This window comes from Mauremys reevesii, linkage group 10, assembly GCF_016161935.1.
Source record: "Mauremys reevesii isolate NIE-2019 linkage group 10, ASM1616193v1, whole genome shotgun sequence".
Taxonomy (NCBI): Eukaryota; Metazoa; Chordata; order Testudines; family Geoemydidae; genus Mauremys; species Mauremys reevesii.
In genome coordinates, this window is record NC_052632.1 from 33923039 (window position 1) to 33946522 (window position 23484).

The 23484-nt window shown below is 42.2% G+C and overlaps 1 protein-coding gene across 3 annotated transcripts in view; it reads left to right on the top strand.

Annotated features, from left to right (window-relative positions):
- CRABP1 (cellular retinoic acid binding protein 1) overlaps nt 1–23484 on the top strand; it is a 48933-nt gene that overhangs the window by 15480 nt on the left and 9969 nt on the right. The window contains exons 1-3 of one of the 3 annotated variants that reach the window (XM_039490164.1): nt 18915–19073; nt 19696–19874; nt 22863–22976. In XM_039490164.1, coding sequence (XP_039346098.1) covers nt 19004–19073; nt 19696–19874; nt 22863–22976 — 363 coding nt within the window. In that variant the 5' untranslated portion in view covers nt 18915–19003. Of the gene's footprint in view, nt 1–18914; nt 19074–19397; nt 19585–19695; nt 19875–22862; nt 22977–23484 lie in introns of those variants that run through there. The other 2 variants (XM_039490166.1, XM_039490165.1) reach the window with 2 other exon arrangements.

A 23484-nucleotide genomic window follows, 5' to 3' on the forward strand; every position in this document is an offset into this window, starting at 1 on the left:
CTCGAGACGACGCAGCCTTCGGCTCCGCGGTATTACACTCCGCCACGTCTCACTCCGACCCCACCGCCTAGGTAAGGCTTGGGATTCACCTAACTGGAATGCATAGGAGCAATCACTCGAAGAAGAAAAGACGGTTACTCACCGTAGTAACTGTTGTTCTTCGAGATGTGTTGCTCCTATCCATTCCAGACCCGCCCTCCTTCCCCACTGTCGGAGTAGCCGGCAAGAAGGAACTGAGGAGCGGACGGGCCGGCTGGGGTATATAACAGGCGCCATAGCGGCGCCACTCCAGGGGGCGCCAGCCGGCCCGCCGGAGTTGCTAGGGTAAAAAAGTTCCGAGATGCCATGCACGCGCGGCGCGCACACCTAACTGGAATGGATAGGAGCAACACATCTCGAAGAACAACAGTTACTACGGTGAGTAACCGTCTTTTCTCTCCATCGAGTGGCAAAAGGAGGCTCTTCCCTTAAAGGAATTAAATCTCTTGGAAAATGCATTCTTGTATCTTTCCAAATGCAACTTCTCAGCAAAATGCTGGAAAGATAATTGGAGTGTGTTTTGACTTGTAAGTAGGATCTGCCAGGCAATCAACAAAAAGGGGGGAAATGGGTAGGGATCTGAGATGCACTGTGATAGGGTGGGAAAATGCCCTTTCCATGTGGGGATCCAGATCTTCTCAGACTGTTACACTCAATACAAGGCACATACAATCTCTTCACTTGTATTGTCTTCCATGCTACTATGTTACCCTTTCTTCTTTCCCTTTCCATCCATGGTGGGGGCTAGATTGTGCCATTTGCAGAGAGTCTGATATAGGGAGCAAGGTGTAGCAGCACCACCTCAGGGAGCACACAGAGATTTTGCCTCAAGAAAATTATCTCTTTGATGCTTTGTACACATAGTGAGGAGGTGGGGAAGGAGTATACTCTCTGCCATCCATTAGGATGGTGCAGATTGCTGTCCTGGTACACTTCCCCCACTCCACAAGCTGGCATAGAGGGTATTGGAATCATGGCATCCCATCTTTCCTGATCCTCTCCAACCCCTTTTAGGCAATTTGCTTGTCAAGGGACAAGGTGGTGAACAATCCCTGCTCAGAGGGGCTATTATTGTGCTCTGCCTTTGGGCAGGCCAGGCAAGATCAGGAAACTTCTGGCCCCCACACCTTATGGGCCCGGGCAAGAACCTATCATAACCCTGCCCTAAGTGGAATGGCCATGGTACCCTTCCTCTGGGGAAAATGAATTCCATATTCTGTATGCCGTAATTGAAACATGGCTTGAGATGAATAATTAAACTTGGGGGAGGCTTTATATTTTAGAAGACAGGATTAAGGAGATAAATAGATTAGAAGACTGAAAACAAAATGTGCTAACTAGGTAAATGGGTCAGTGAACTAGAAGACAGAATGTCTGAACTAACTAACACCCAGGGAAATTTTTACAAAGAACAAGATAAAATGGACAAAACAAGTCAGAAATGTAAAAATGAAGTAAAGAGTAAGTCAAACACAGACAGTGCGTAGACAGAGTATGCTGTACAAGGATTGGTTCCTACAAAGTAACCAAGTCAGTTCTAAAATGTAGAATGCAATGTATAGTAAATGCAGTAAGATGTGTAGACATATGTAAATGGAGAGGGTTTCTATGTAACTTTAGATCTGTAACGTATCCTGCATCTACGCCCTGCATTTAAGTCTAATCAGTTCAGCATAGCATTGCTATGCCAAATAAAAATACCTGCGTGATGAAGTCTGGAATCAAACTGAGTTCTTGGAAAGCCAAGTAAAATAAAGTCTCGGAAGCAATCCCAACATAGTAGTTCAGTGACTCAACCCAACAAGACAGATCTACCATGTAATGAGATGTAATCAGAGAGCTATTTATCTTAGCGTTAAGATATTTAAAATATGAATAGTATTGTAATATATTCCAACACAAACAAATGTGTTAAGGTGAAGTTAAGGTTGCATGCACATTATTTGCGGGTTGGGTGCATGTTACCTTTCAGAAATGATGGAATTATCCCCCCCTTACAAATATTGGAAACCCAGGAATTCTGAATTAAAGTTGTACTTCAGATGATGCACCAAAATAATCTTAACTCTGCCCCTATAGAGATGCCTGCCTAGCACCTTCTCTTCTCTTTGCTTTGAGTATAGAAAATGTGCACCATGAATTTACAATCTGTTTTACATACAACTGTTTTCAGTTGCAGGTGTGGTGATTAGCACTACACTATGTTTTGTTCTTTACATGTAAGGGCTCTAAGCGTATGATGTGAGGTTTATATATGCAGACATGCTAGCTCTTTAGCTAATGGCAATTGGAGGACGAGCTGCCACATGTGATTTTTTTTAGTGCCTGATGCTGAAAGGTGCAGAGAAAAATCTGAAAATCAGGGCACTTTCATTTAGGGCCTATCTATGAATTAAAGAGCCTAACTTTAGGCACCCAGGTTGGAAAATTTTTGCCTTACTTTCTGAGTGCCCCAATTTTCCTGTGTGTAAAAAGGGGAAAATAGTATTTACTTACAGACCTCATGTGGATGTTGTGACCCGAAGTGTGATCATGGGCCTATCCTGTATCCCATTACATCAGCACTGATCCTGAAAGGGGATCCTCTAACAAAACCCCTAATTCTGTGGAAATCTATGGGATTCAGGTGGGCTGATACAGTCAGAGGATCAGCACCCTACGCAAAATTCTCATTGGCTTTAGCAGGTGTCTTCCCAGACTAGAGAGTGCACAGCTGGGTTCATAAATGTGTTGACTAATATTTGCTGGCTACTATATAAATATATCATATTAATAATATGTATTATCTGCAATATATAAAACATTGGTATGCATTAAGGACCAGTAACATTAAGCACAAATACTGTAATCATGATATAGCCTAAACTGGCCTATTCCATAATACTATTCACTTACGCTAAGTATCCCATAACTTCTTGCATTTGCTGAAGTAATTATTTGGTATAAGCAGAGAGGAAACTTGTCAACATCAAGATAGATTTGTTCTGTGTCTTACTACAAGCTAGGAAGTACCTTCCTGGATCAGTACCTGCAATGCTAATATCCAAACCAAAGAGAAGGAAGAAAGGAATTCCCTAACAAGAAGTTAGGAAATTGGGGACAAACATGGGTTGGATTTTAGTGACATGTAAAGAGATATGCAACTTGCAAAATTATCATATAAATAATACCAGCTAAAGTATATAACTTGAGGCACTCACCTGCGTAAGGTGAATGTAACCACTGCAGGGGACAGCTCCTTGGAGACTGGCATTGGTTAGAACCTCTTTTCCTGTACCACATTAATAAACCTGGCTGACCTTATTTGATCTTCTGAATATGTTGCATAATGAACCAGAGTATGGTCAACCAATTGACTATACACATTATTAACAAGTGCCAGGTATAATCGTAGCATATCTAGGAAGAAAGAACCATTGTTGGCTGAAAGGAAGCTCACGAGCTTGATCTAACTAATGGCTATATACAGTAATATGTTGTTTGCTCTTAAATAGCTGTCTAGCTCTTGTGAACAATCCTGTACTACAGTATTTGTTTTTACCCTTCCACTAGCTCCCTCATGTAGGGGTGAAAGATTTTCCCTGTATTTTCTTTGTGTCTACTGTTTCCTTAAATACTCAGCTCATTGTGTAATTAAGTCTTTGGATTTTTTATGGTTTCAAATGGCTTTTCTCTCTGTTTACTCACTCTGTCCCTTTTAATGTCTTGCAGTATTCAGTCCTTTTAATAATAACAATACATAGCCATCATGGTGACATTACTGTTTCATTGTTTCCTTGTACTTCCAAGTCTATGTGTCTGTATCTGTCTCTTGTCTTATACTTGTAAGCTCTTTTGGCCAGGGACCATCTTTTGCTTCTGTGTTTGTACAGTATCTAGTACAATGGGCAGGGCCGGCTCCAGGGGTTTTGCCGCCCCAAGCAGCCAAAAAAAAAAAAAGCTGCGATCGCGCTTTGCGGCAATTCAGCGGGAGGTCCTTTGCTCCGAGCAGGAGCGAGGGACCCTCCGCCGAAATGCCGCCGAATACCTGGATGTGCCGCCCCGCTCCGGAGTGGCCGCCTCGAGCACCTGCTTTCTAAGCTGGTGCCTGGAGCCGGCCCTGACAATGGGGTCCTGTTCATGACTGGGCTCACAGGCCCTATGGTAATACAAATAATTATAATAATTAGTAGTTAATAATTCTGGGCTAGATTCCACCTCTCTTACTCACATGAAGTAGTACGTTACTCCTCCAGTAGCCCGGTTGATTTCAATGGGAATACTTGAGGAACTGGGTACTTACTACCTACTGTGAGTGAGGGTGGGAGAATCTCACCCTCTATTATTATATTTAAAAATCCTCTCCAGATTATCTCAGTGTGACTGTTCTCAGCCCAGTCTTCTCTTTCAGAACAAAGTAACAGGAACAGACATGTCGACTTATTAACATCTGCTGTGAATCGAGTGTATTGGAAAGAGCCAGTGGATAGAAGTCTTGACTACTAACACATCAATTTCCTCCTGTTTCCTAATAACTTGGTTCAGAAAATTAGCAGGTAGACAAATTACAGTTGATTTTATTTGATTATGTTTAGAGAGAATTGCAATATTTCTCTGTAGCTGCTTCGTGGTACATTCAAAGCCAGATCTAGAGAGAACTAAGTGGAGTATTAGACCTATACACTGGTTTTATTATTCTTTGTTCTCTCCCCTTTCCACCTCACCCCAGTGATACCCTATTTGCAGTTGCTAGTAGTAGTTGTTCATGATAAAGATAGAGCTGTTTCAAGAAATGAGCACTAATGAGCACTTAATTAAGTGCAATTAAGTGAATTAGAAGCAGCCATTGTAGCCCCAGTGTAGCAAACAAATGTTGAGAGATGATTGAAAATAGCAGTTTTACTGAACAAAAATAATTCCATAGAATCCATGATTTGGGATCTTTCTAGAATAGCAGCTGAAATGCATTGTTCTGAGTCTCTGCATGGTGAGAGAGAGCTGTGCTCGTTTTTGTTCTTATTGTTTTCACGTTTGGTTTTGATGAAGGTCCGTTTCTGTTGGTACTATCTATATTAGACTTTCAACATCAGTATGTGTGGAGAAGATAATGTGTAAAGATGATATATCATTAAAATTTACTTATAATTGTAGTTCTTGAAGAGTGAGCTTTCTAGTAACGTGGGGTGAAAGACCTGTGCATGTAGAATCTGTGGTGCGAAAAGACTCCTCATGTTCTTGGACTGTGCTATAGGTAAATAACCACCCACTCATTCTGATTTTTTGCCCTTTAACTATATTCCCCCATTCTGTCTGTGTTAGAAGTTCATTCACTAATGGCTGCCTTCTTAAATTGGTGGAAAAATATATTAATTTGATTGGTATTTTATGGAATTTGATATGCACTTACTGGAAATAATGTAAAGTTAGCGAGTTTTCATGACATTCTAAATACATTGTGGAAATATGAATGCTGCTTTATCAAGCAAATCAGAGAATTTTAATATTATTCCACTTGGGATTAGATGATTGTGTAAATTAGGGAAAAGAGGAAATTAGAGAGACAGATAATTTTGTGGCTGAAGTATCTCACCTGTATTTTATGGTGGAGAAATTTAGTAGATACTGATACAGTGGCACATCTGTTCTGAAATGAGCTGATCTTAGTAATACTGTTCCACAAGACAAAGAATCAATGGCTTCCTAGAAAAGCAAAACAGACTAGTATATGGGGTGAAAAATTGCATTTTGACACATTGCATCTCAAGTATTTTATGCTGCTGGCATTCGGCAATATTAAAATCGGATAGTCCCTGTCTTTTTTTATTTTCTTCTCCTATCTGACCGAAGGCTCATTTTGTCAACGTTCCTTCTGCAGGGATGATGGAATTATACTTATTTCTGAAATTCTGTTTCCAAATACCCCCTCCTCTCTATCAAATTCAGAGTCTAGCACCTACTGTAAAAGTAAGATTTTTGTGTTGTTAATTTTCTCTGCAAATAGCATCCTCTTGAATATGTACATAGTTGGTTTGAAACCATATCAATTTCATATAATGAGTTAAAACCCTTCCAGAGGCTTCACTTGTCCTGGAGTGCCCACGCCACTTTTTTGTTGTGGTTTCACAACCACATTTTCCTAACTGGTTTTCTCCCCCTGCTACTGTGTGAAAGACACAGTGGAAGAAGCTGAATAACTGAGGCCATGATCATGCAAATGGATCCATGTGAGAGACCCTTGTGCCCATGCAGAGCCCCACTGAAGTCACTGGGTCTCCACCCAAAAGCCAGGGTCTGCCCATATGAATCTAATTGCAGGAATGGGGCCCAAAGGACAAACTAGGAGAAACTATGAAATTGACTATAGAGTAACATGCATAGAGTAAAACTGTAAAAATATCAGAAGAATATTTTTTTCTCCATCTCCTTTCAATGACAATAATCTTAAGTGTTTATTTACTTGATAACTAAAAATCAAATACGTGTGATTTCTTTTCTTTTTTTTTAATTGATGGTGCCCTTTAAAGTGTAGCATTTTAATATGAACACAAAATTGAAATAAGAAATTAAACACTAGATCCTTGTAACAGTAGCAATCTTTATGATTCAGGATATCCGATCAGGTTTTATTTATATTATTTTTATAAAAATCTAAATATTGATTCCGCCCAAGAATGAGACAGTAGAACTGAGAAAAATAACACAGATTCAAAGATTGCTCCAATAGACAGGTTTGTAGGCTAGATGGCATTGTACAACAATTGTTTCCAACACTTTCACACTCTTTCTACACACACACAATGCCTTTCTGACTTATCATCTGCTACCACGCCACATGATGTCTAGAGACTACAAAGAGTCAGTCAAGCAGAGTTGCTTCATAGCAAGCTGCCATATCAGGAATAAATGACCTTCCCTTTTCTCTTGCTGTCAGTGTTCAGGGCCAGGAAATGAAAGGTTTGAATCTATTCTTAAACCTGGGTGTTGATGTGCACCTGCTGCTCTGATATTGGACCAGTACAGCAGCAGCAAACAGTCTTTTAAACATAATATTCAGACCTATAATATGCTTAAATCCCGGGTGATTCCCAAGATGAGGCCCAGCTGGTTTTATACACTGTTTACATTCCATGGTGTATACCATTCAGAATTGCGAGACCATGGCTCACTAATTGGTGCAATGATTGGAGTCCTTTTATAATGCAAGACCCAAGCCAAATCATTAGCCAGAAATCCTGCCAGGTGCTGAGCACCCATGACTCCCACTCAAATGTGCTAAGCACACTCATTGACTTCAAGTGATTCCATTGGTACTAGTTGGGTGCAGGCTTTACTTGGCTCTTCAGCTGTCTAACCTTCTTCCCTTTAAGCATGTCTCTCTTCCCTGCATTCTGCCCCTTCACTCCTCTCCTCTCATTCTTACCTTACCTTTCCCTCCATTTCAGTCTGTCCAAATTCCACCATGGTAGTACACCTTCCCCTGACATAAAAGTGCTTGCTGGAAGGAATGCCACTAGGTACATAGCTGTGTTGGTTGCCTCCACCTCCCAAAATGTTGGAGCTCCAACATGCCACATCAGATGCTCTGCCACTGCACCCTTTCCTTGCCTCCTCCAAGGTCAGGAACTCCATGCAACATGTGTGCCAGTTCATTTGGAACTGTGTGTCATTTCAGTCATGTGTGAGATAGTGCCCAACTCTAGTTACTCGTATTGGACTCTGTTTTTCTGCTCTCATTCACATTGGGTAGGACCTTACTGTGTGCTAGTCCCCTTGACTCTAATCAGTGTGACTACCCACAGAGTAAGGTGCTACTCCAGATGAGTAAGTGTGGCAGAATCAGGTCCTTTATAACTGTTAAATAGGACAGAATTCTGAACCGTTGGCCAGCAGTAAACCTGCTTGCCATAATCATTAGAACATTAATACAAGGAATGCCTTGGAGATTATTGTGAAAGTACAAACTGTCCTATCGTAGCCAAAGGCATAGTTGTCTGAAGTGATGACTATATCAGTGTAATGCAAATCCGATCTAATAGTGAGTCATGAGGAGTTTGTATGTTTACAATTCACCCTGGCAGTAATGGTGGATTGTATATTTTTCAGTGGGCAATAATCGTTATAATTGGCCAATGCAAATGTTCAGTATTGGGATGTGATGATCAGCCAACCAGCTTCCCAGGGGCAAGCCTTGTTTGTAGAATGCAGTTAGAGCTAGTTCCATTTTCACACAAAGCAGGTATGGGGTTCACTTTTGTACCAGCAAACTTCTCCGATGAGCAACAGTGATCAAGAATAATTCTGGGTGTTTTCACAGCCTGGCCCAGTCCCATCTCTGGATGGACACCAATCTGTTGTGAGTAGATCCAACAGCTGGCTCCCACATGCTTCTTTTAAGCCCCCTGGGTCTGGGCAGTGACTGGTCACTGTTCCTCGTCTGGGCTTCCCAAGCACAGTTCCAGGTGAAGACCTCGTGTCTGACACCCTTCTTGCGTAGTGAGGTCCTGCACTCTGGCCACCTAGAGCCCAGAACCAGTACCATAGCCCTCCCAAGCCCCAAATTGCTTAGACATGTTTCCCCAAGAATCCACCTGGCTGTGGGAGCTCTGTCCCTGAAGGGTGTAACTAGAAAACCAACTGGCAATAAAGCAAAGAACACAGACTTATCAAAACAACTTCTTATTCACAAACACGTTACTCTTTAAAAAGCACAGGAGAATTACAGATCTGTGGAAAACAAGAAGCACCTTAATGCAACCCCCTGGGTCTGATCTTGTCATAGCTGTGTAGCTATGGTTTGGGCCAAGTCCTTAGATCAGGCAGCACTTCTGTCCTTCTTGGCTTGGCCATCTTGCTTCTGGAGGTAGAATGGCTTCCTCCTGTCCACAGAGAAGCAGCCTCCTTAAATAAAGTCTCTGTTTTAGTCAATCTGGGCCACTGCAAGTCTCCCAGCCATGTACTTTGACTGGGGGATTCCAAAATCCTGTCAGAGATAGGTTTCTATGTAGAGAGATTTCAGAGTAGCAGCTGTGTTAGTCTGTATCCGCAAAAAGAACAGGAGTACTTGTGGCACCTTAGAGACTAACAAATTTATTTGAGCATAAGCTTTCGTGGGCTACAGCCCACTTCATCAGATGCATGCAGTGGGAAATACAGTAGGAAGATAGATAGATAGATAGATAGATAGATATACACAGAGAACATGAAACAATGGGTGTTACTATACACATTCTATGTATAGTTCTTTTTATGTAGAGAGAGTCCATTCAAAATCAGTAGCTCTGTTAGTGGAACCCCCGTTGTTCCAGTAGAAAAGAACCATTCATTGTTGATGACCCTTGGTTGCTCTGTCACAGCTTCTCTGACAGTGGATCCACATAGCCAAGTTTCTGCTATAAAACAGATGCTCTAATCACAAGGAAGGTCATAAATGGTGTTCATAAAACAAAATGGAATTCTTAGTTTGACACAGACATATCCCCAAACTGTCACAGATGCAAAGGAGGGTATGGAGAAGACAGAGGCAGGTGCAATCAGTTTTAGATGTGTACATGGATTTGCTTGTGCTGACAAAATAGCACTTGCTGCTATTTGTGGATGCAAAATGGCAGAGAGATATTTGTATAGCACCTAGCACAATAGGGCCCTGATCCTGACTGGGCCCTTGGATGATACTGTAATGCAAGTAAGAAACAGCAATTAGGGTTTACGCTGTATCTGCCCATAGGCTAAAAGAGTTCCTTTGTGTGGAAGTATGCTTGACTGATGTACAAAAGTATTTAACTCTTATTCTCTGGTAAAGAAGGGATTTGGCTTTTAAAATGTTCAGATTATGCAGATTCCTCTTTTAAAATTGATTTTTAAAGCCACAAACAAGATAGTAAATGTACTAAGCAATCAAACAGTCTATCCTATACAACATTCACATTGCCTTGATTCTATGACAAGAGCAGCAGACACTGTTGCATGGTTTGGGAAGCTCCAGAAATTTCTTGTGAAATCATATCAGCGAAGTTTCGTTTTAAAAAACTGGAGAAAAAGTTTTGATTTTTTTTGTTTCTAAACGACTTTTGGTTTTGAAATTTAATTTTATTTAAACACGTTTAAAAAAGACCCAAAACTATTTTTTTTCTGAATTTCATTTAGTGAAATATGTTGAAATTTTGACTTTTCCATCTCCAGTGAAATTTTTCATGGGATGAAAAATCAATTTTCCAGCTAGGCTAGCTCTGATTACAATGCGATTACAGCATTACAGTACAATAACCATTGAGTCTTCTCATGTGGTTCTCTCCAGTTGTGTTGCAAATACCCTCCCAAAGAGTCGAGCCAAAATCTCACATCTCCCTACAGCTAGAGCTGATGTCTCTACCTATGAGATTTTACTTACCCATTGAAATTACACATTACTAGTTCCTCTCCACTCTCCTATGAAATATCACCCACAGAAGATGCACTTTACAATGAAAGCAGTCGAGGGGCATTTTGAAATTGAGATATGAATAATGCAGTACTTAGACTTTGGGTAGATTCTTTTGAGGAAGTGGCTTTTGATAAAAATGAGCCCTCTTTGGAGTGTGGCTTCCATCTACTAAGTGGCTGCCTGAGTTTCAGAATATGGGTGTATCGTCCTATGTGGGATGAAAAACCCTTAGTGTGTTCCCATGTCTTGGCCAGAATGTTCTGCTGTTCTACGGTATGTAAGACAAAAGTCCCTATTCTGATAGGATAGTTCACAAAATCTGATTTGTTGGATCTTTGTGATCCCTTAGCTAAAACAGAGGGTCAGTGGTGCCAATTCAGATATTTCTTGAGGTGGAGGTGGGAGGGAAGAGAGAATTCCAGTCATCCCCCCTGCATGGACCCTGTACAGAGGGGCAGCTGGGTCAAATTTCAGTGGTGGTGTGATCACACAGTGATATGGACTGCTCTGGCAGCAGCCATATCAATTCAGTACGGGACTGCTGCTTAAAAGTAATCTCCCCCTCCCCCAACCCGCCCAGCTCTATGGTCTGTGGAACTTTGAGCAAGTGCAGAAACCTTGGGGGAAAGAGGGATATTTGCCCTCCCCTAATTGGCACCACTGATGAGGGTCAAGGTTTTTCGAAAATAAGTGCTTACAGTTAGAGTGGGATTTGCTGGGTGCTCAGCACTTTTGAAAATCAGGCAGGTTTCAAACTATGGATTTAAGAGCCTGATTTTAGGGTCCTACTTTTTAAAATCTTGGCTGGAGACCTTGGCCAAAATTTTCAAACTTGAGTACCTAAAATTAGTCACCTAACTGTAAAGGTAGACTCCCAAAGAAAAGGGGTCTGATTTTTTCAGAGGTGCTGATCAGCCTTAACTTCTGCTGACATCAATGGAAGCTACAGGTGTTCAGTACCTCTGAAAATTGGGCCTCTTTAATGTAGGCTTTTGTTAAGTAACTTTAGGCATCAAAGCTTGAAAACTGTGGCCATAATCATTGGGGCCTTTAAGAATGGCTCTTCAAAACCAAAAGACAAGGAAGTGGCTTGAGTTATCTTGATGCTCTCCAGATAATGCTTAAACAAACAATGCCTGCCTTATTCTATTTCAATCTCAAATCTGCCAGCCCAGTACTGAGGGAAGGAAGCTTGGGCAACAATGACTTCCTTGTTGGAGACTCTGATTTCAGTTGGAAATGGTCACTCATTCTGTTTAGTTAATAAGACCCAGAAACTTTTCCTAATAGAAAGAGCAAAGGATGTTAGTTTAGAAGGTCAAAGAGTTAACAATGGAAGGAGCTGTTTCTCTCCAGGCTATTTTCTGAGCAATCATGAAATCGTGGCAATGCAAAGATGGAGAAGAGTGAATAGGAGTCAGGACACCAGCAACCTGGAGATACCTAGGGCTGTATCCTCAGCCGGTATAAATCAGAATAGCTCCATTGAATTTGTCAGAGCTACACTAATTTATACCAGCTGAGGATTGGGTCCTTACATCTTAAACTTATTAGTGCTTTGTGTTAGGATGATGAGCAATGTTCTAAGGAGCATTTATAACTCTGTAAATTAAATTAAAGGATGGGATTCCTGTCTATTGGTTCCAGTTTATATGGAATGCCAAAGTACTCAGTATTATCAGGAAATTAAAAACAAACATTTTCTCTTGGTCTCTCAGTGGTAGTGAGAAGCTTTTGAATCTGGTATATTCACAGCAAGGAACAGGTGGCAAAGGAAAACCTTTTAGGTTTGTGCAAATGGTTTGGGCCACTGTAGATTCACAGCCTCCTTCAGCTACCACTGAAGTCAGTTAGAGTCTTTCCACTGACTCCATTACCTAAGCAAGGATATCTTCCTTTGGGTTTTCACTCTTTTTCTGGTCAGCTGGAAGAAGTCACGTGATCTTTTTATCTCTGGAGACCAAGATCATTTGAGAGTTCCAGTAACTAAGAAAGTCAGTAAATTTGTATCCATCTGCCTGGGAAAGTGAATCTTAACAGATATGGGGCCTCTTCAGAGAGAAGTTGACATGGTTTGATCATTCTTACATCAACAGCTCCAGTTTTATTAATACTAATTGTTCAACCATTTCTGCTGAGTAAGACAAATGAAGTCAAATGAGTGAAGTGACTCCATAGAAACCTCTAAATGTAAAAATCTCTAGTTTCTATTGTAACTGTTATCACCATTAAAAAAAACCCCACTTTTCTGTCTTGGTGCCCATAGAAAGACAGAAATCTCAATTCAACAGCCAAATGTTAAGCGATGTCACAGCCTTAGCTCAGGGTTCTATAAACATCCAAAGCAGGAAGTCTCACTTCCTCCAGGATCATATAAGGTAAGTTGCCCACAGTGAAACTCCACCAGAGAGCAGGGATATAACAGGAATAGAACTACAGATGAACAGATGGAGAGCACTTTGAGGAACTCCTGAACAGACCAAATAACAGGAATAGAACTACAGATGAAACAGATGGGCGAGCACTTTGAGGAACTCCTGAACAGACCAGCAGTTCACCATGATGAGAACAGGAAGCGGCTGGACCTGACGATATCCCAGCAGTTCATTAATAGCCCACACACCAGACAGACAGGCACAGCAGACCCCCCCCAAGCGGAAAAAAAGAGGCAAAAAAGAAAAAATACCTGACGACCTTCTCAGGTTGATAAAAAAAAATGGGCTATATCTGGAACCAGCTAGAGCAAATGGCCCAGGGATAGAGACTAGGAGAGATGTGTTGTTGGCCCCCCCCCCGGTTGGGGTGACGGGCATGAATGAATGAATGAATGCCCACAGTGATGATATCAGATGACTTACGTGAGCTCACTCAGTGAGTTCACTGCTCTTTGCCCAAAGGAAGGGGATGGTTTTCAAGGGCTAATTGGTTGTATATCTCCATCTCATCTGACTCAAGGACACACAACCAGGTTTCTATTTAAAAACACCAGACTATGTATTTCTTAAAAGTCCACTGATTGGGGAACAGCCACTTGGCCACTGGCCATTAGACACTTCTGCAGCAGTTCATCCAGCTCAGATATGGATTTATTTTATTTCTTAGAAGCGTATGTCAGTATCATGTAGAGTCTTTCATGGGACTTCCTTGAATTAGGGGTGTGATGGGGGACAGAGTTGGAGGCTAGAGACTCATCTCTACTACATGCTGCATGGCCTACGTGTTCATTTAGGGAGAAATTCACCCCTGTGTAGACAGCCAGCAGATGCACTACTTCAGACCCACATAACCCCAGTAAGTGGTGAACAAGCCTTGTGCTGGCTCTCTACAGGGGTGACTTTCACCCTCCAGCCATTCCTGAGTAAGGATATGGGAGGGGAGGCTTTCTGCTGGGGGCTGGAGGGGCACTTACAAGGAGCTCTTCAGCTTCCTTTGTTGGCCAGATAGATGGAAACAGTTCGTTTGGAACCCGGTGAGTCTGATCTCAGTGGTCTACTGACGTAAGCTTTAAAAGGGCTGTCTATTGAAAATCTTTATTAGATGTTGGTCATAAAGCAATAATTATGGCTCTGCAGCAGCAGTTTGATATCTCAGCAATTCCACAGAATTCTGCTCCCCCACATGGGCACCTCACAACAAGCCCCTAGCCCTTAAAGGTCGGTATCTTTGTTCATGCTAACCAACCCAGTCCCTAACTCAAGGACACCCAACTCAGTGCTGGTATTCTGGCTGCCCCCTGGAAGGCTCTGGCAGTACTGGAAAAGCAGTGGTGCTGCATCTCAGTGCTGATGTGCATGAAGAGAGCTGGCAGAAGAACCCTGTATGATGCCTGCAAGCGTTAAGCTGGCTCTAACCAATGCTATCAGCCCTTCACTGTCTTGGACTCTGAAATTCACTAACCACTCCCTCCTGTTTTTTAAGCACATTATTTACCCAGCAGACCATAACAGCTCTATTTAATTATGTAAATAGGTTTCCCTAGTCTGACAAAATCGTATTTTAAAACTGACAGACTGTAAATGCTCCTTCAAAATCATTCTATTCTGCCTTGTTAACTTTTGCTTTGTTTAACCCAAGGATTGTTGGCCTGATAGACAGACAGACAGCTCCTTTGGAGCCCAGCAGTCTATGGTCTCGGTGGTTTTCTGTGCATGTTTGTTAAACAGGATGTCTGCTCAAAATTATTAGATGTTGGTCATATATTACTATGACTCTGTGTCAGCTCCTCTCCAAAGCAACTCAGCAATTTGTAGTTGTTTCTCCTAGATAGTGAATGTTATGGAAAGACTCCTGCAAATTGCTAGTCTGGGAAGGGGATTGGTCCTGATTTTCCTCTCACTGGTTTTACACTAATATAACTGCATTGACTTCAACTGATTTACTCTGGTGCTGATCCAGCAAAGCACATAAGTGCATGAGCAGCTCCTTGGGACAATTTATGCTTAAAGTTAAGCATGTGCTTAAGTGCTTTGCTGGATCAGGGCCAGAGTGCTCAGCCTCTCGTGAGACTGAGCACCAAGTGAAAAGAGAATCAGGCTCCCTGTTCTTAAGGTTGAAAGACACAAAATAGTAAGGGCAGTACATTGTATTTTCTTTTATAAAAACATATGCAATTTCATTGTATTCCCCTGGCAGAATTGGGAGGAGACAGAAGGAGCAGGTGGCCAGTTTGAGGCCTGACTTTGGGAGAGAATTCGGGTCAACTGCATTCCTGGTGGGGGAGGAGGTGACATGGAGAGAATATTGGGAAGATCATAGCCATGAGGGCACATAATCACATTTATTTTTCCATTCATAATGTAGGCTTATAATAGTATTTTAAACTGATGGACTTTTTACTGTTCAAGCGCTTGCAGTGCAGGGATCCATCCACCTTGCTGCAATAAGCATTACATTGCGGGTGGGGGGAATCTCTCCAGTGCTTTAGCTCAGGGAACAGTGGGTATCCTGTCAGCTGATGCTAAACACCAAACTAATGATGCAGTGACATTTTAATGAGAGTGTAATAGACAATACAAGGCTGATCTGCAGAAATGCTTTTTATTCCACATACATTTATATTACATTCCATCTATTGTCACACTGGGAGCCCCATTGTAAATTAATTTGGCAGATAAATTTACGACAGCAATTTGCCTTCCAGATGTATAATTTATTCATGTCAGAAATAATTTATTATATATTCCCTCAGACCAATCTTTTTTTCTGGTGCCACCTTAGTAAATAAAATTTATTGTTTCCACTGAGCCTTATGTGACTTTGCAGTGGTCAGTCAATAACCACAGGGGGATAGTTTTGGTCACATTATCGGTCACTTATTTGGATGGATGATGGAGTACCTTGTCCCATCTGTACATATATTACTTTCTTTTGTCTTAGGGGCACTTTTGGGAAGATTAATTAGGTCCATCTGCAAGGAAAGATCAGCCTTAGGGGATTCAGGTAGCTAAAATAAATGCCAAGGGGAAGAACTGCTGAAGGAGACACTTTGAAAATCAAAGCTATTTTCCACGATATTAATGGGGAAATATATCTATATAGATTGAAAGAAAAATAAACCTGCTTCTTAATCTGGGTCATTTTAACACCAGCGTGATAAATGCCTTTTATAGACGCTGTGCTGGGGTAAGGATTTATGCACATGGTTAGAGTACATGGGCAGTATTCTCAGCTGTATGTCACCATAGCTCCACTATTGTCAGTGGAGCTACCCCCAGTTCACATCAGCTGAGGATATGAGCCATTACCTGTCAAATATATTCAAGGCAGCATGTACACTGATCAAGATCCATGTGTATACACCTTGTTTGGCATGAGTTGAATGCAAAATACATGAAATTTGCTGCAACTTAAGTAATAGCTACTGCATTGCTTGGCCAGTATAAGCTGGGCTCCATGTACTCTGCAGCATAATCGGGCCAAATTCTGGAGCATCTAAATAACATATGGAGGAAAAGGCAAAGGATCATTTTCCTCAGCAAGGCTCAGCCGTAGTGTGGACTTTGGAATGTGGTAAAAGCATTGTATTGCTTGAAGGCCATTTTGTTAGAATGAAGTAACTTTACCTGTAGATTTGGGGCCACATTCTGCCCTCATTTACATGAATACTACTCCTTTTGACTCTGAAGTGAATCAGTGAAGGCAGAGGAATGTGAGCAGGAGGAGATTAGAAAGGAGAATAAGAGAGGAAGGGAGGAAGTAAAGGAAATAAAAGGGAAAGGAAAACAAAAAGCAAGAAGGCAAGGGAAAATGCCAGGCAGCGTTTGATTTCAGTGTCCTCTCCACTTGGAGAATATTTGAGGAGGAGGAGGAGGATGAAATTTGTTCTGGAAATGCTGATGCCTGTCTCCCTCTCTGTGCTATGAACAAAGCCTCTGCATTCTCAAATCTGGGCAATTCATAGAATGTCTGGATCTTTAGGCTTAATCCTACAGAGTTGTTGATCCCACACCGTACAGTACTTCAAGGAAATGGGGCCTTTTGTACAAATGAGATGCTTGCCTTGGAATGCATAGACCTTGCCAGACAAAGCTGATTAAATAGTATTTCTGGGCTTTTGTTTTATGAAGGACACTGTATAAATGCATAGGCACCCAGCAGCCTTTGGGCATGATCATCATCTAAATAAAAGTGTAATTTATTATACTTGCATCTAGAAGGACTGGCATTTCTGTGTGTTGCTAATGCAAAATGGAGCCTTTAACTGCTAAGCTATTTGTTCTTTCAATTCCGTTCCAGTCTTTAAAAGTCATGACACTCTGAAGGCTGTTTCGTGGTCTTCATGACATGGGTTGATGGCTTCAGTACAATACCTAGTAGACAAATACCACATCCTCAGAATAATGTCACAGCTAGCATCAACTGAAACCCTTGTTGGCAGCCTCAGCACAGCAGCAAAGGAATGAACGGGCATGGAAACTAAACTCTCCTCTAAAGAAAAAGACTCCCTCTGCCTCCCCCCCCCTCGCCCCAAAAAAATCTCTTGGCCAGTTTCTGCTCTCTACTACATGTGGGTGATTCCCATCTATTTGGGTGGGAGCTACACATAATAGTTATCTTAGACATCAAAGGCCCCAGTGCTGCAAACAATGGAAAATGTGAGTTATCTCTGAGTTCTCATATGTGGCTGTGTGATTCTGGAATCCTGGAAGCAAGGTTGTGTCACATTACAATGGAGCCATGCAGCCAGGGTGCTGGAGTTGAGGGATGAGGGAGGCTTTTCTGCACAGGTTCCTGTGGAACTGCTAGATTGCCTAGTGGACCCTGCAACCTTTCCCACAAAGGGGCAAAACCAGCCTGCTAGAGCTGCTCTGGAAATGCTTTGTGTCTCTTCTCCCTCCACTCTCATAAAAAGAAGACAAAAAATACAGTTTTTCTTCAGAAGTTTTCATTTTCATTGAAAAAAATAAATGCTGACATTTGTCAGGTTTTGGCCAAAATTGTGGTGGTTACCAAAAATTGGAAAAAAATGTTTTTGACAGAAGGTGAAAAATGTGATCACAAATGGACATTGCTCACACAAACTTCCATCCTGATTGAAAAAAAAACATTTTTTTTCTTGGAAAAAACCATTGTGGACAAAAAGCGTCAACTAGTTTTATCATAGAAACTACATCTAGAAAGAAAATATCTGTAGAATAGTGACCAAATGCAGACACATATTCAGCCCGATCCTGCAGCCCTTACTTGGACAAAGCTTCCTATCAGTTTCACCGGAGGAGGAGCAGACCCAGTCTGTGACTGGTGACTCCCCGTTTCTAGACATTTGTCCAATTCTGGACACTTGCTTTTAAATACTCCAAATAACCAAATTATTGTTTTGAACTATTGTTTTGAATTATTTGTTTTGAACTGAAACTGAATTTCTTTAGTTCTCACTGAAACAAAAAAACCGGGGAAAATCGGGTTGTGTTTGGTGTTTTGGGTTGTTTCTCAGGTGTGTTTCACCCTTTCCTTGTCTGTCTGTAATGAGCTACATTTCTGAGTCAAGGCCCGTTTCCGTGTCTTGGTTTTCTGGACCAGAAATATTTGGCTAGGTTCATCCCATTACACCCGGCGTGTGTTTGGCCCATATGCCTGCAAGATTGCGGGATTATAAAGGGACCTTTCCCCCTTTGGGAGGCTGAGGAGCTGTCACTGGAGGAAGTAATGTATCATTCTGGCTAATAGCCAGTGGCTATACCCTGCCTGCCTCCTTGGACAATGCCCCAGTTAAAGTCCATCCTGGGCACTGTTCCTCTGCGGATCGCCCTCTGCCTCTTGCTCCTTTCAATAGCTGGCGACTCTCTAGCCGGCTCCCAGCTGCAGGGCGAGGGACAGTTGCGGGCTCCCTTTGGGGAGCCCCAGGGGGTGGCGAGCTGGCTGCAGGCAGGGCGGGATGATGGATGGAGGGAGGGGGGAGTCGATGGATGGATGGATGGATGCTGCCGAGTCCCAGGGGGGCGAGGTGGACGGGGGGGGGAGTGACTCGCTCACACAACCGGCGCTTCAGCCCGCCCCGCTCACAAGGTGCCGGAGCCGAGAGCAGCCAGAGCCCGGGTCGCTCCCTCCTGCCCCGCCGCCTCCGACATGCCCAACTTCGCCGGCACCTGGAAAATGAAGAGCAGCGAGAACTTCGACGAGCTGCTGAAAGCGCTGGGTACGGGGCGGGCGGCGGGGGGCGCGTGTCTGCCCCGCGCCGGGCAGCCGGGACACGGGCTGGGCTGCCCAGCCCCGGGGAGTTTGCCGCGAAGTCAGGCACCGCGGCCGCGTGGCTCGGCCCCGGCTGCGCCGGCGGTGCGGGGCCGGGGGCTGCGGTGACCGCGCCGCACGGAGCGGCCGGGAGAGGGGCTCGCCTGGGACGAGACGTGCCAGCAGGTGGAGCCCAGCCCGCCCGGCCCACGCAGAGCCGTTCCGCCGAGCCTGGCGCCACAGGCAGGGCCAGCATGGTCCGTGCAAACCTGAGCGAGTAACGCACCTGCACGGCGCTGGCAAACGCCAAGCCGCCGCTGCCAACCCGACTGACAAACGCCGCCACACCACTAAACCCGAGCAGCCAGGGCGGACCTATTCATCCCAACGATGAATGGCACATTCATAATGAATAGCGCCGCCGTTTAACTAGCAATCCCGCTACTAAATGCAGCCCTCTTCATAACAGCTCCATTGCGGTGCGTGCCCTCTGGTTAACAGTGCACCATGCCGTACAGCAGGGGGGTTACCGGCCCTGGAGGTGGATGGTTGGGTTAACGCTCTGCTTCCTGGTCTCCCCCTTTGCCCAGGTGTCAATGCGATGCTCAGGAAAGTGGCAGTGGCAGCCGCCTCCAAACCGCACGTGGAGATCCGCCAGGATGGGGACCAGTTCTACATCAAAACGTCTACCACCGTCCGCACCACTGAGATCAACTTCAAAGTAGGGGAGAGCTTCGAAGAGGAGACTGTGGATGGCAGAAAATGCAGGGTAAGTGTGTGTGTGTGTGTGTGTGTGTGTGTGTGTGTGCGCGCACAACACACACACAGCCTTGGCTGATGGTGTTTTCCCAACAGAAACCCCACCCTGGTAAAAGCGGTAATGGGAGTGCAGTAAGAGTCGGAATAGAACACACCAAACCAGAGATAGGGGACAGCTTCCCCTGTGTCCTAGGAAAAGCCCTTTGCTCTCCCAGGGTGGACTTCTCTGAGATCTCTGTAATTTTTATATGCGGCAGATAGATACATTTCCACTGGCTCAAGACAATAGCATTGCCGACTTACTCCTTTACTCGGTCTTCTCTGCCTCATCCATCCCATCCCTAATCTGAAGTGTTTAGCTTTTGGCCTCAGTCTGGCATTGTTCCTCAGGGAGGGCAGTTTAAAATTAAAAGCAGCAAAAAATATCCGGTCCTGAAGTAAGAGCTCAAGATAATTTTACACAATTCTTCTTATGCAGAAATTTTTCTGACTGCTTTTCCTTCTCTCTATTTTAACATGTCCCTATTGGTGAAAGACATTCCTTGATTTACCGTAACACAGACTATGGATGAGCAACTAAGATCTCAGCCTTGAGTGCTGTGCAGAATTTAGTGGCACAAACTTGCTCATAACTTTTATCCTAAAACAAAACAGCCTACTCTCAAATAAGAATTGCAGGATATTTTTAGCGCTTTGTCCTGAAATTCTTTTATCATAGTTCAAATGTATATCTTAATTGCTTGCTTAGATATTAATTGCTTGGATCTTTGATCTAATATTGCATTGTGATTCTTAATTTTATGAGTGTCCATGGCTGTCCATCCTCATTACACCACTTTCTTTGTTCAGTGTGTTATCTTTGAGATGCCTCATCTGTTTGTTTTGGTTTGGTTTTTTACACTTTGATAAGCAACTCTGGGCCTGATGTTTCCATTGCTCTGTACCTTGTATATTCATTTACATTTGTGCAAAGTGGGTGGATAATACTACATTCCGATTTAGTTGCATCTTACATCCACTTTACACTGATATCAATACACAAGGCATAAGGAAATAGCGAATTGGGACCTCTGTGGTGGGAGGAGGGGGGTGTATGAAAAAAAGTTCACACAGGACCAGGTTCTGATGCCCTTTACTCGCACTGAGTAGCATCTTGTTCCCTAAGTAGTCCCACTGATGTCAATGACACCACTCATCAATGAAAGTGCTCCTCAGTGTGAGTAGTGTCATTGGTATCAATGGAACTACTTTCAAGGTAAGATGCAACTCAGCGCGAGTAAAGGATAGCAGAATCTACCCCCAGACAAAGAGTAATATTTTAAAAAGGCAAAATAGTAGCAAAATATTCATGATCATCCCAGGACCAACTTCTGAGTTCATTTGCATTGATGTAAATCCAGAGTAACTTCATCAAGCTTAGCACAATTACTATGGATTTAAACTGGTATAACTGGGAGCCTGATCCTGGGAGATCTTGAGCACCCGCAAACTCCCATTGAATCTCTAGGATGAACAAAGTATATAGATTAAACAGCTAATTCAAGAAATATCTCACTGGTTTTGTTAATTTCTTTGTCTTGGTGAAAGTAAAATTGAATTTGATCATCCAGAACACATTTGACTCCATTTTAAATGAAAGTTTTATTGCTACATATAGAAAAACAATAATTATTGCTTTGAAAGTGGGCAAATTTTTAAAAATGAGTTTTGTGATGCAGTAAATTTTTTCCATGTGTGAAATTATATGAGTGAATTATACTGCTGAGCGCAATATAAAATTGAGCTGTGGCTATGATATAGAAATTAACAGAAAAATAACATCATGGTGTAGTTTGCAATACCTGACAAAATAGCTGAATGTTTATAGATTCCGAAACACTTTACAGGAAAAGAGGGTCTTATTCTGCAGTCTGACTTGATCTATTGTTCACACAAACAAATAAGGCTTCAGGATAGTTGGAATGAAAAGCATAACATGTATAACTCTGCCATATTGGTTTTAAAAGGCTATAATTTTGAAAGAATCATTGTTTTTTATATAAAGGAAATGGCAAATTTTGATATAAAAGAAAAGTTTTTCCTTTGGAAAGTCAGGGACGTGTTGACTTTAATTTTTTTTTTATCATCACAGACTAATGAATGTCTCCCATGTGCTAGTTGTAAAGCGATTACTTGTACATTCATTACGGGGCATCCTTCTGCACAGCTGTTCCACTGCATTGTGGAATAATAATTCAACACTAGGAGGAAAAGCAATGGAGAACCTGTGCTTGCCTGCTTGTTAAAACAGTATGAAATGCCATGATTTCTCACCTCAGAATAACTTTATAGTAATAATTCCAAGTGCTCTGAAAAAAATGTCCTAGTGTATTTCAGTCTTCACACCCTTCCCCATATTAATTTTTAAAAAACCCAAAAATATCCAAATTATAGTGCTACTACTTTAATTTAGTTGCTGTGTACCTTGCTTGTTAGAACCGCATGTTAAACATACAAGTAACCGAGAACAGTGCCATATAGAATAAAGATTATAAGTGGCAACTATTGCATTATTTATTATTCCAAAATGTTACATTTGATTCTAGCTGCTTTTATGCCATGAGGTGGTAATTAACATGTCAGCTCATGCCAGATCTTTACAAAGATGCTAAGTTATTACATGTTAATTAATAAAGCTTCTCAGTTCTCATCATTAAGATTTTTATGAGAATTAAAGGACTTCTTCACTTGGATGCACGTAAATAAACACAGAGTTACACTGAGACGTCAAATTTGCAATTATTCTTGTTAATTATATGTATGTATCTCCAAAACAGCCATCCCCAACCTTCTTTTTGATTTTACCACTTTCTGTTGATACGCCTTTCTCCCTTGCTATTATCTCCCATGTGTTGCTCTTTTACTGCAGCAATTATTCTCTGTAGTGTTCATTGTTGTCTCTCTGCCTCATGCTGCCAGGGAATATAATTAATGTTACTAATGGTTTTCTTGCCTGCAGAGTTTAGCCACTTGGGAGAATGAAAACAAGATCTATTGCAAACAAACTCTTATTGAGGGAGAGGGCCCTAAAACATATTGGACTCGGGAATTAGCTAACGATGAGCTGATTTTGGTAAGAACCTTTCACCCTTCCAGTGCATACATTGTACTAATAGGTTTTGTTGCTATGTAATCAGACTGTTACTTTTTCCCATTAATTATTGTGAAACATGCTGTTTATATTAAATGCATTTGAAAGGTCAGGATGCTCCTAACCCTCTTCAGTGCAATTCACAGACAATGGCTTTTTAAAATCGTTGTTCTCAAATAACTTATCAAAATATATCATGTTCTTCTGTTTTAGCTGCCTCTAAATACTTAGTGATAAAATAATGGGCCAAATCCAGTTCTATAAATGCAGAGTAACTCCAGTGATTTCAGTTGTAATTGCAGATTTTATCAGTGTAAGTCAGAGCAGAGAATTTGACCTAATTTCTGGAGAACTGCCTGCTTTGATTTACCTGGAAAAATATCCTTTTCCTCATCCTTTTTTTGGTACATGTGTAATAAGTTGCTTCTTATCACATGATGTGTGACAAAGGAATGCCTGGCATACTGTTAGCACTATATAACCTCCCTCC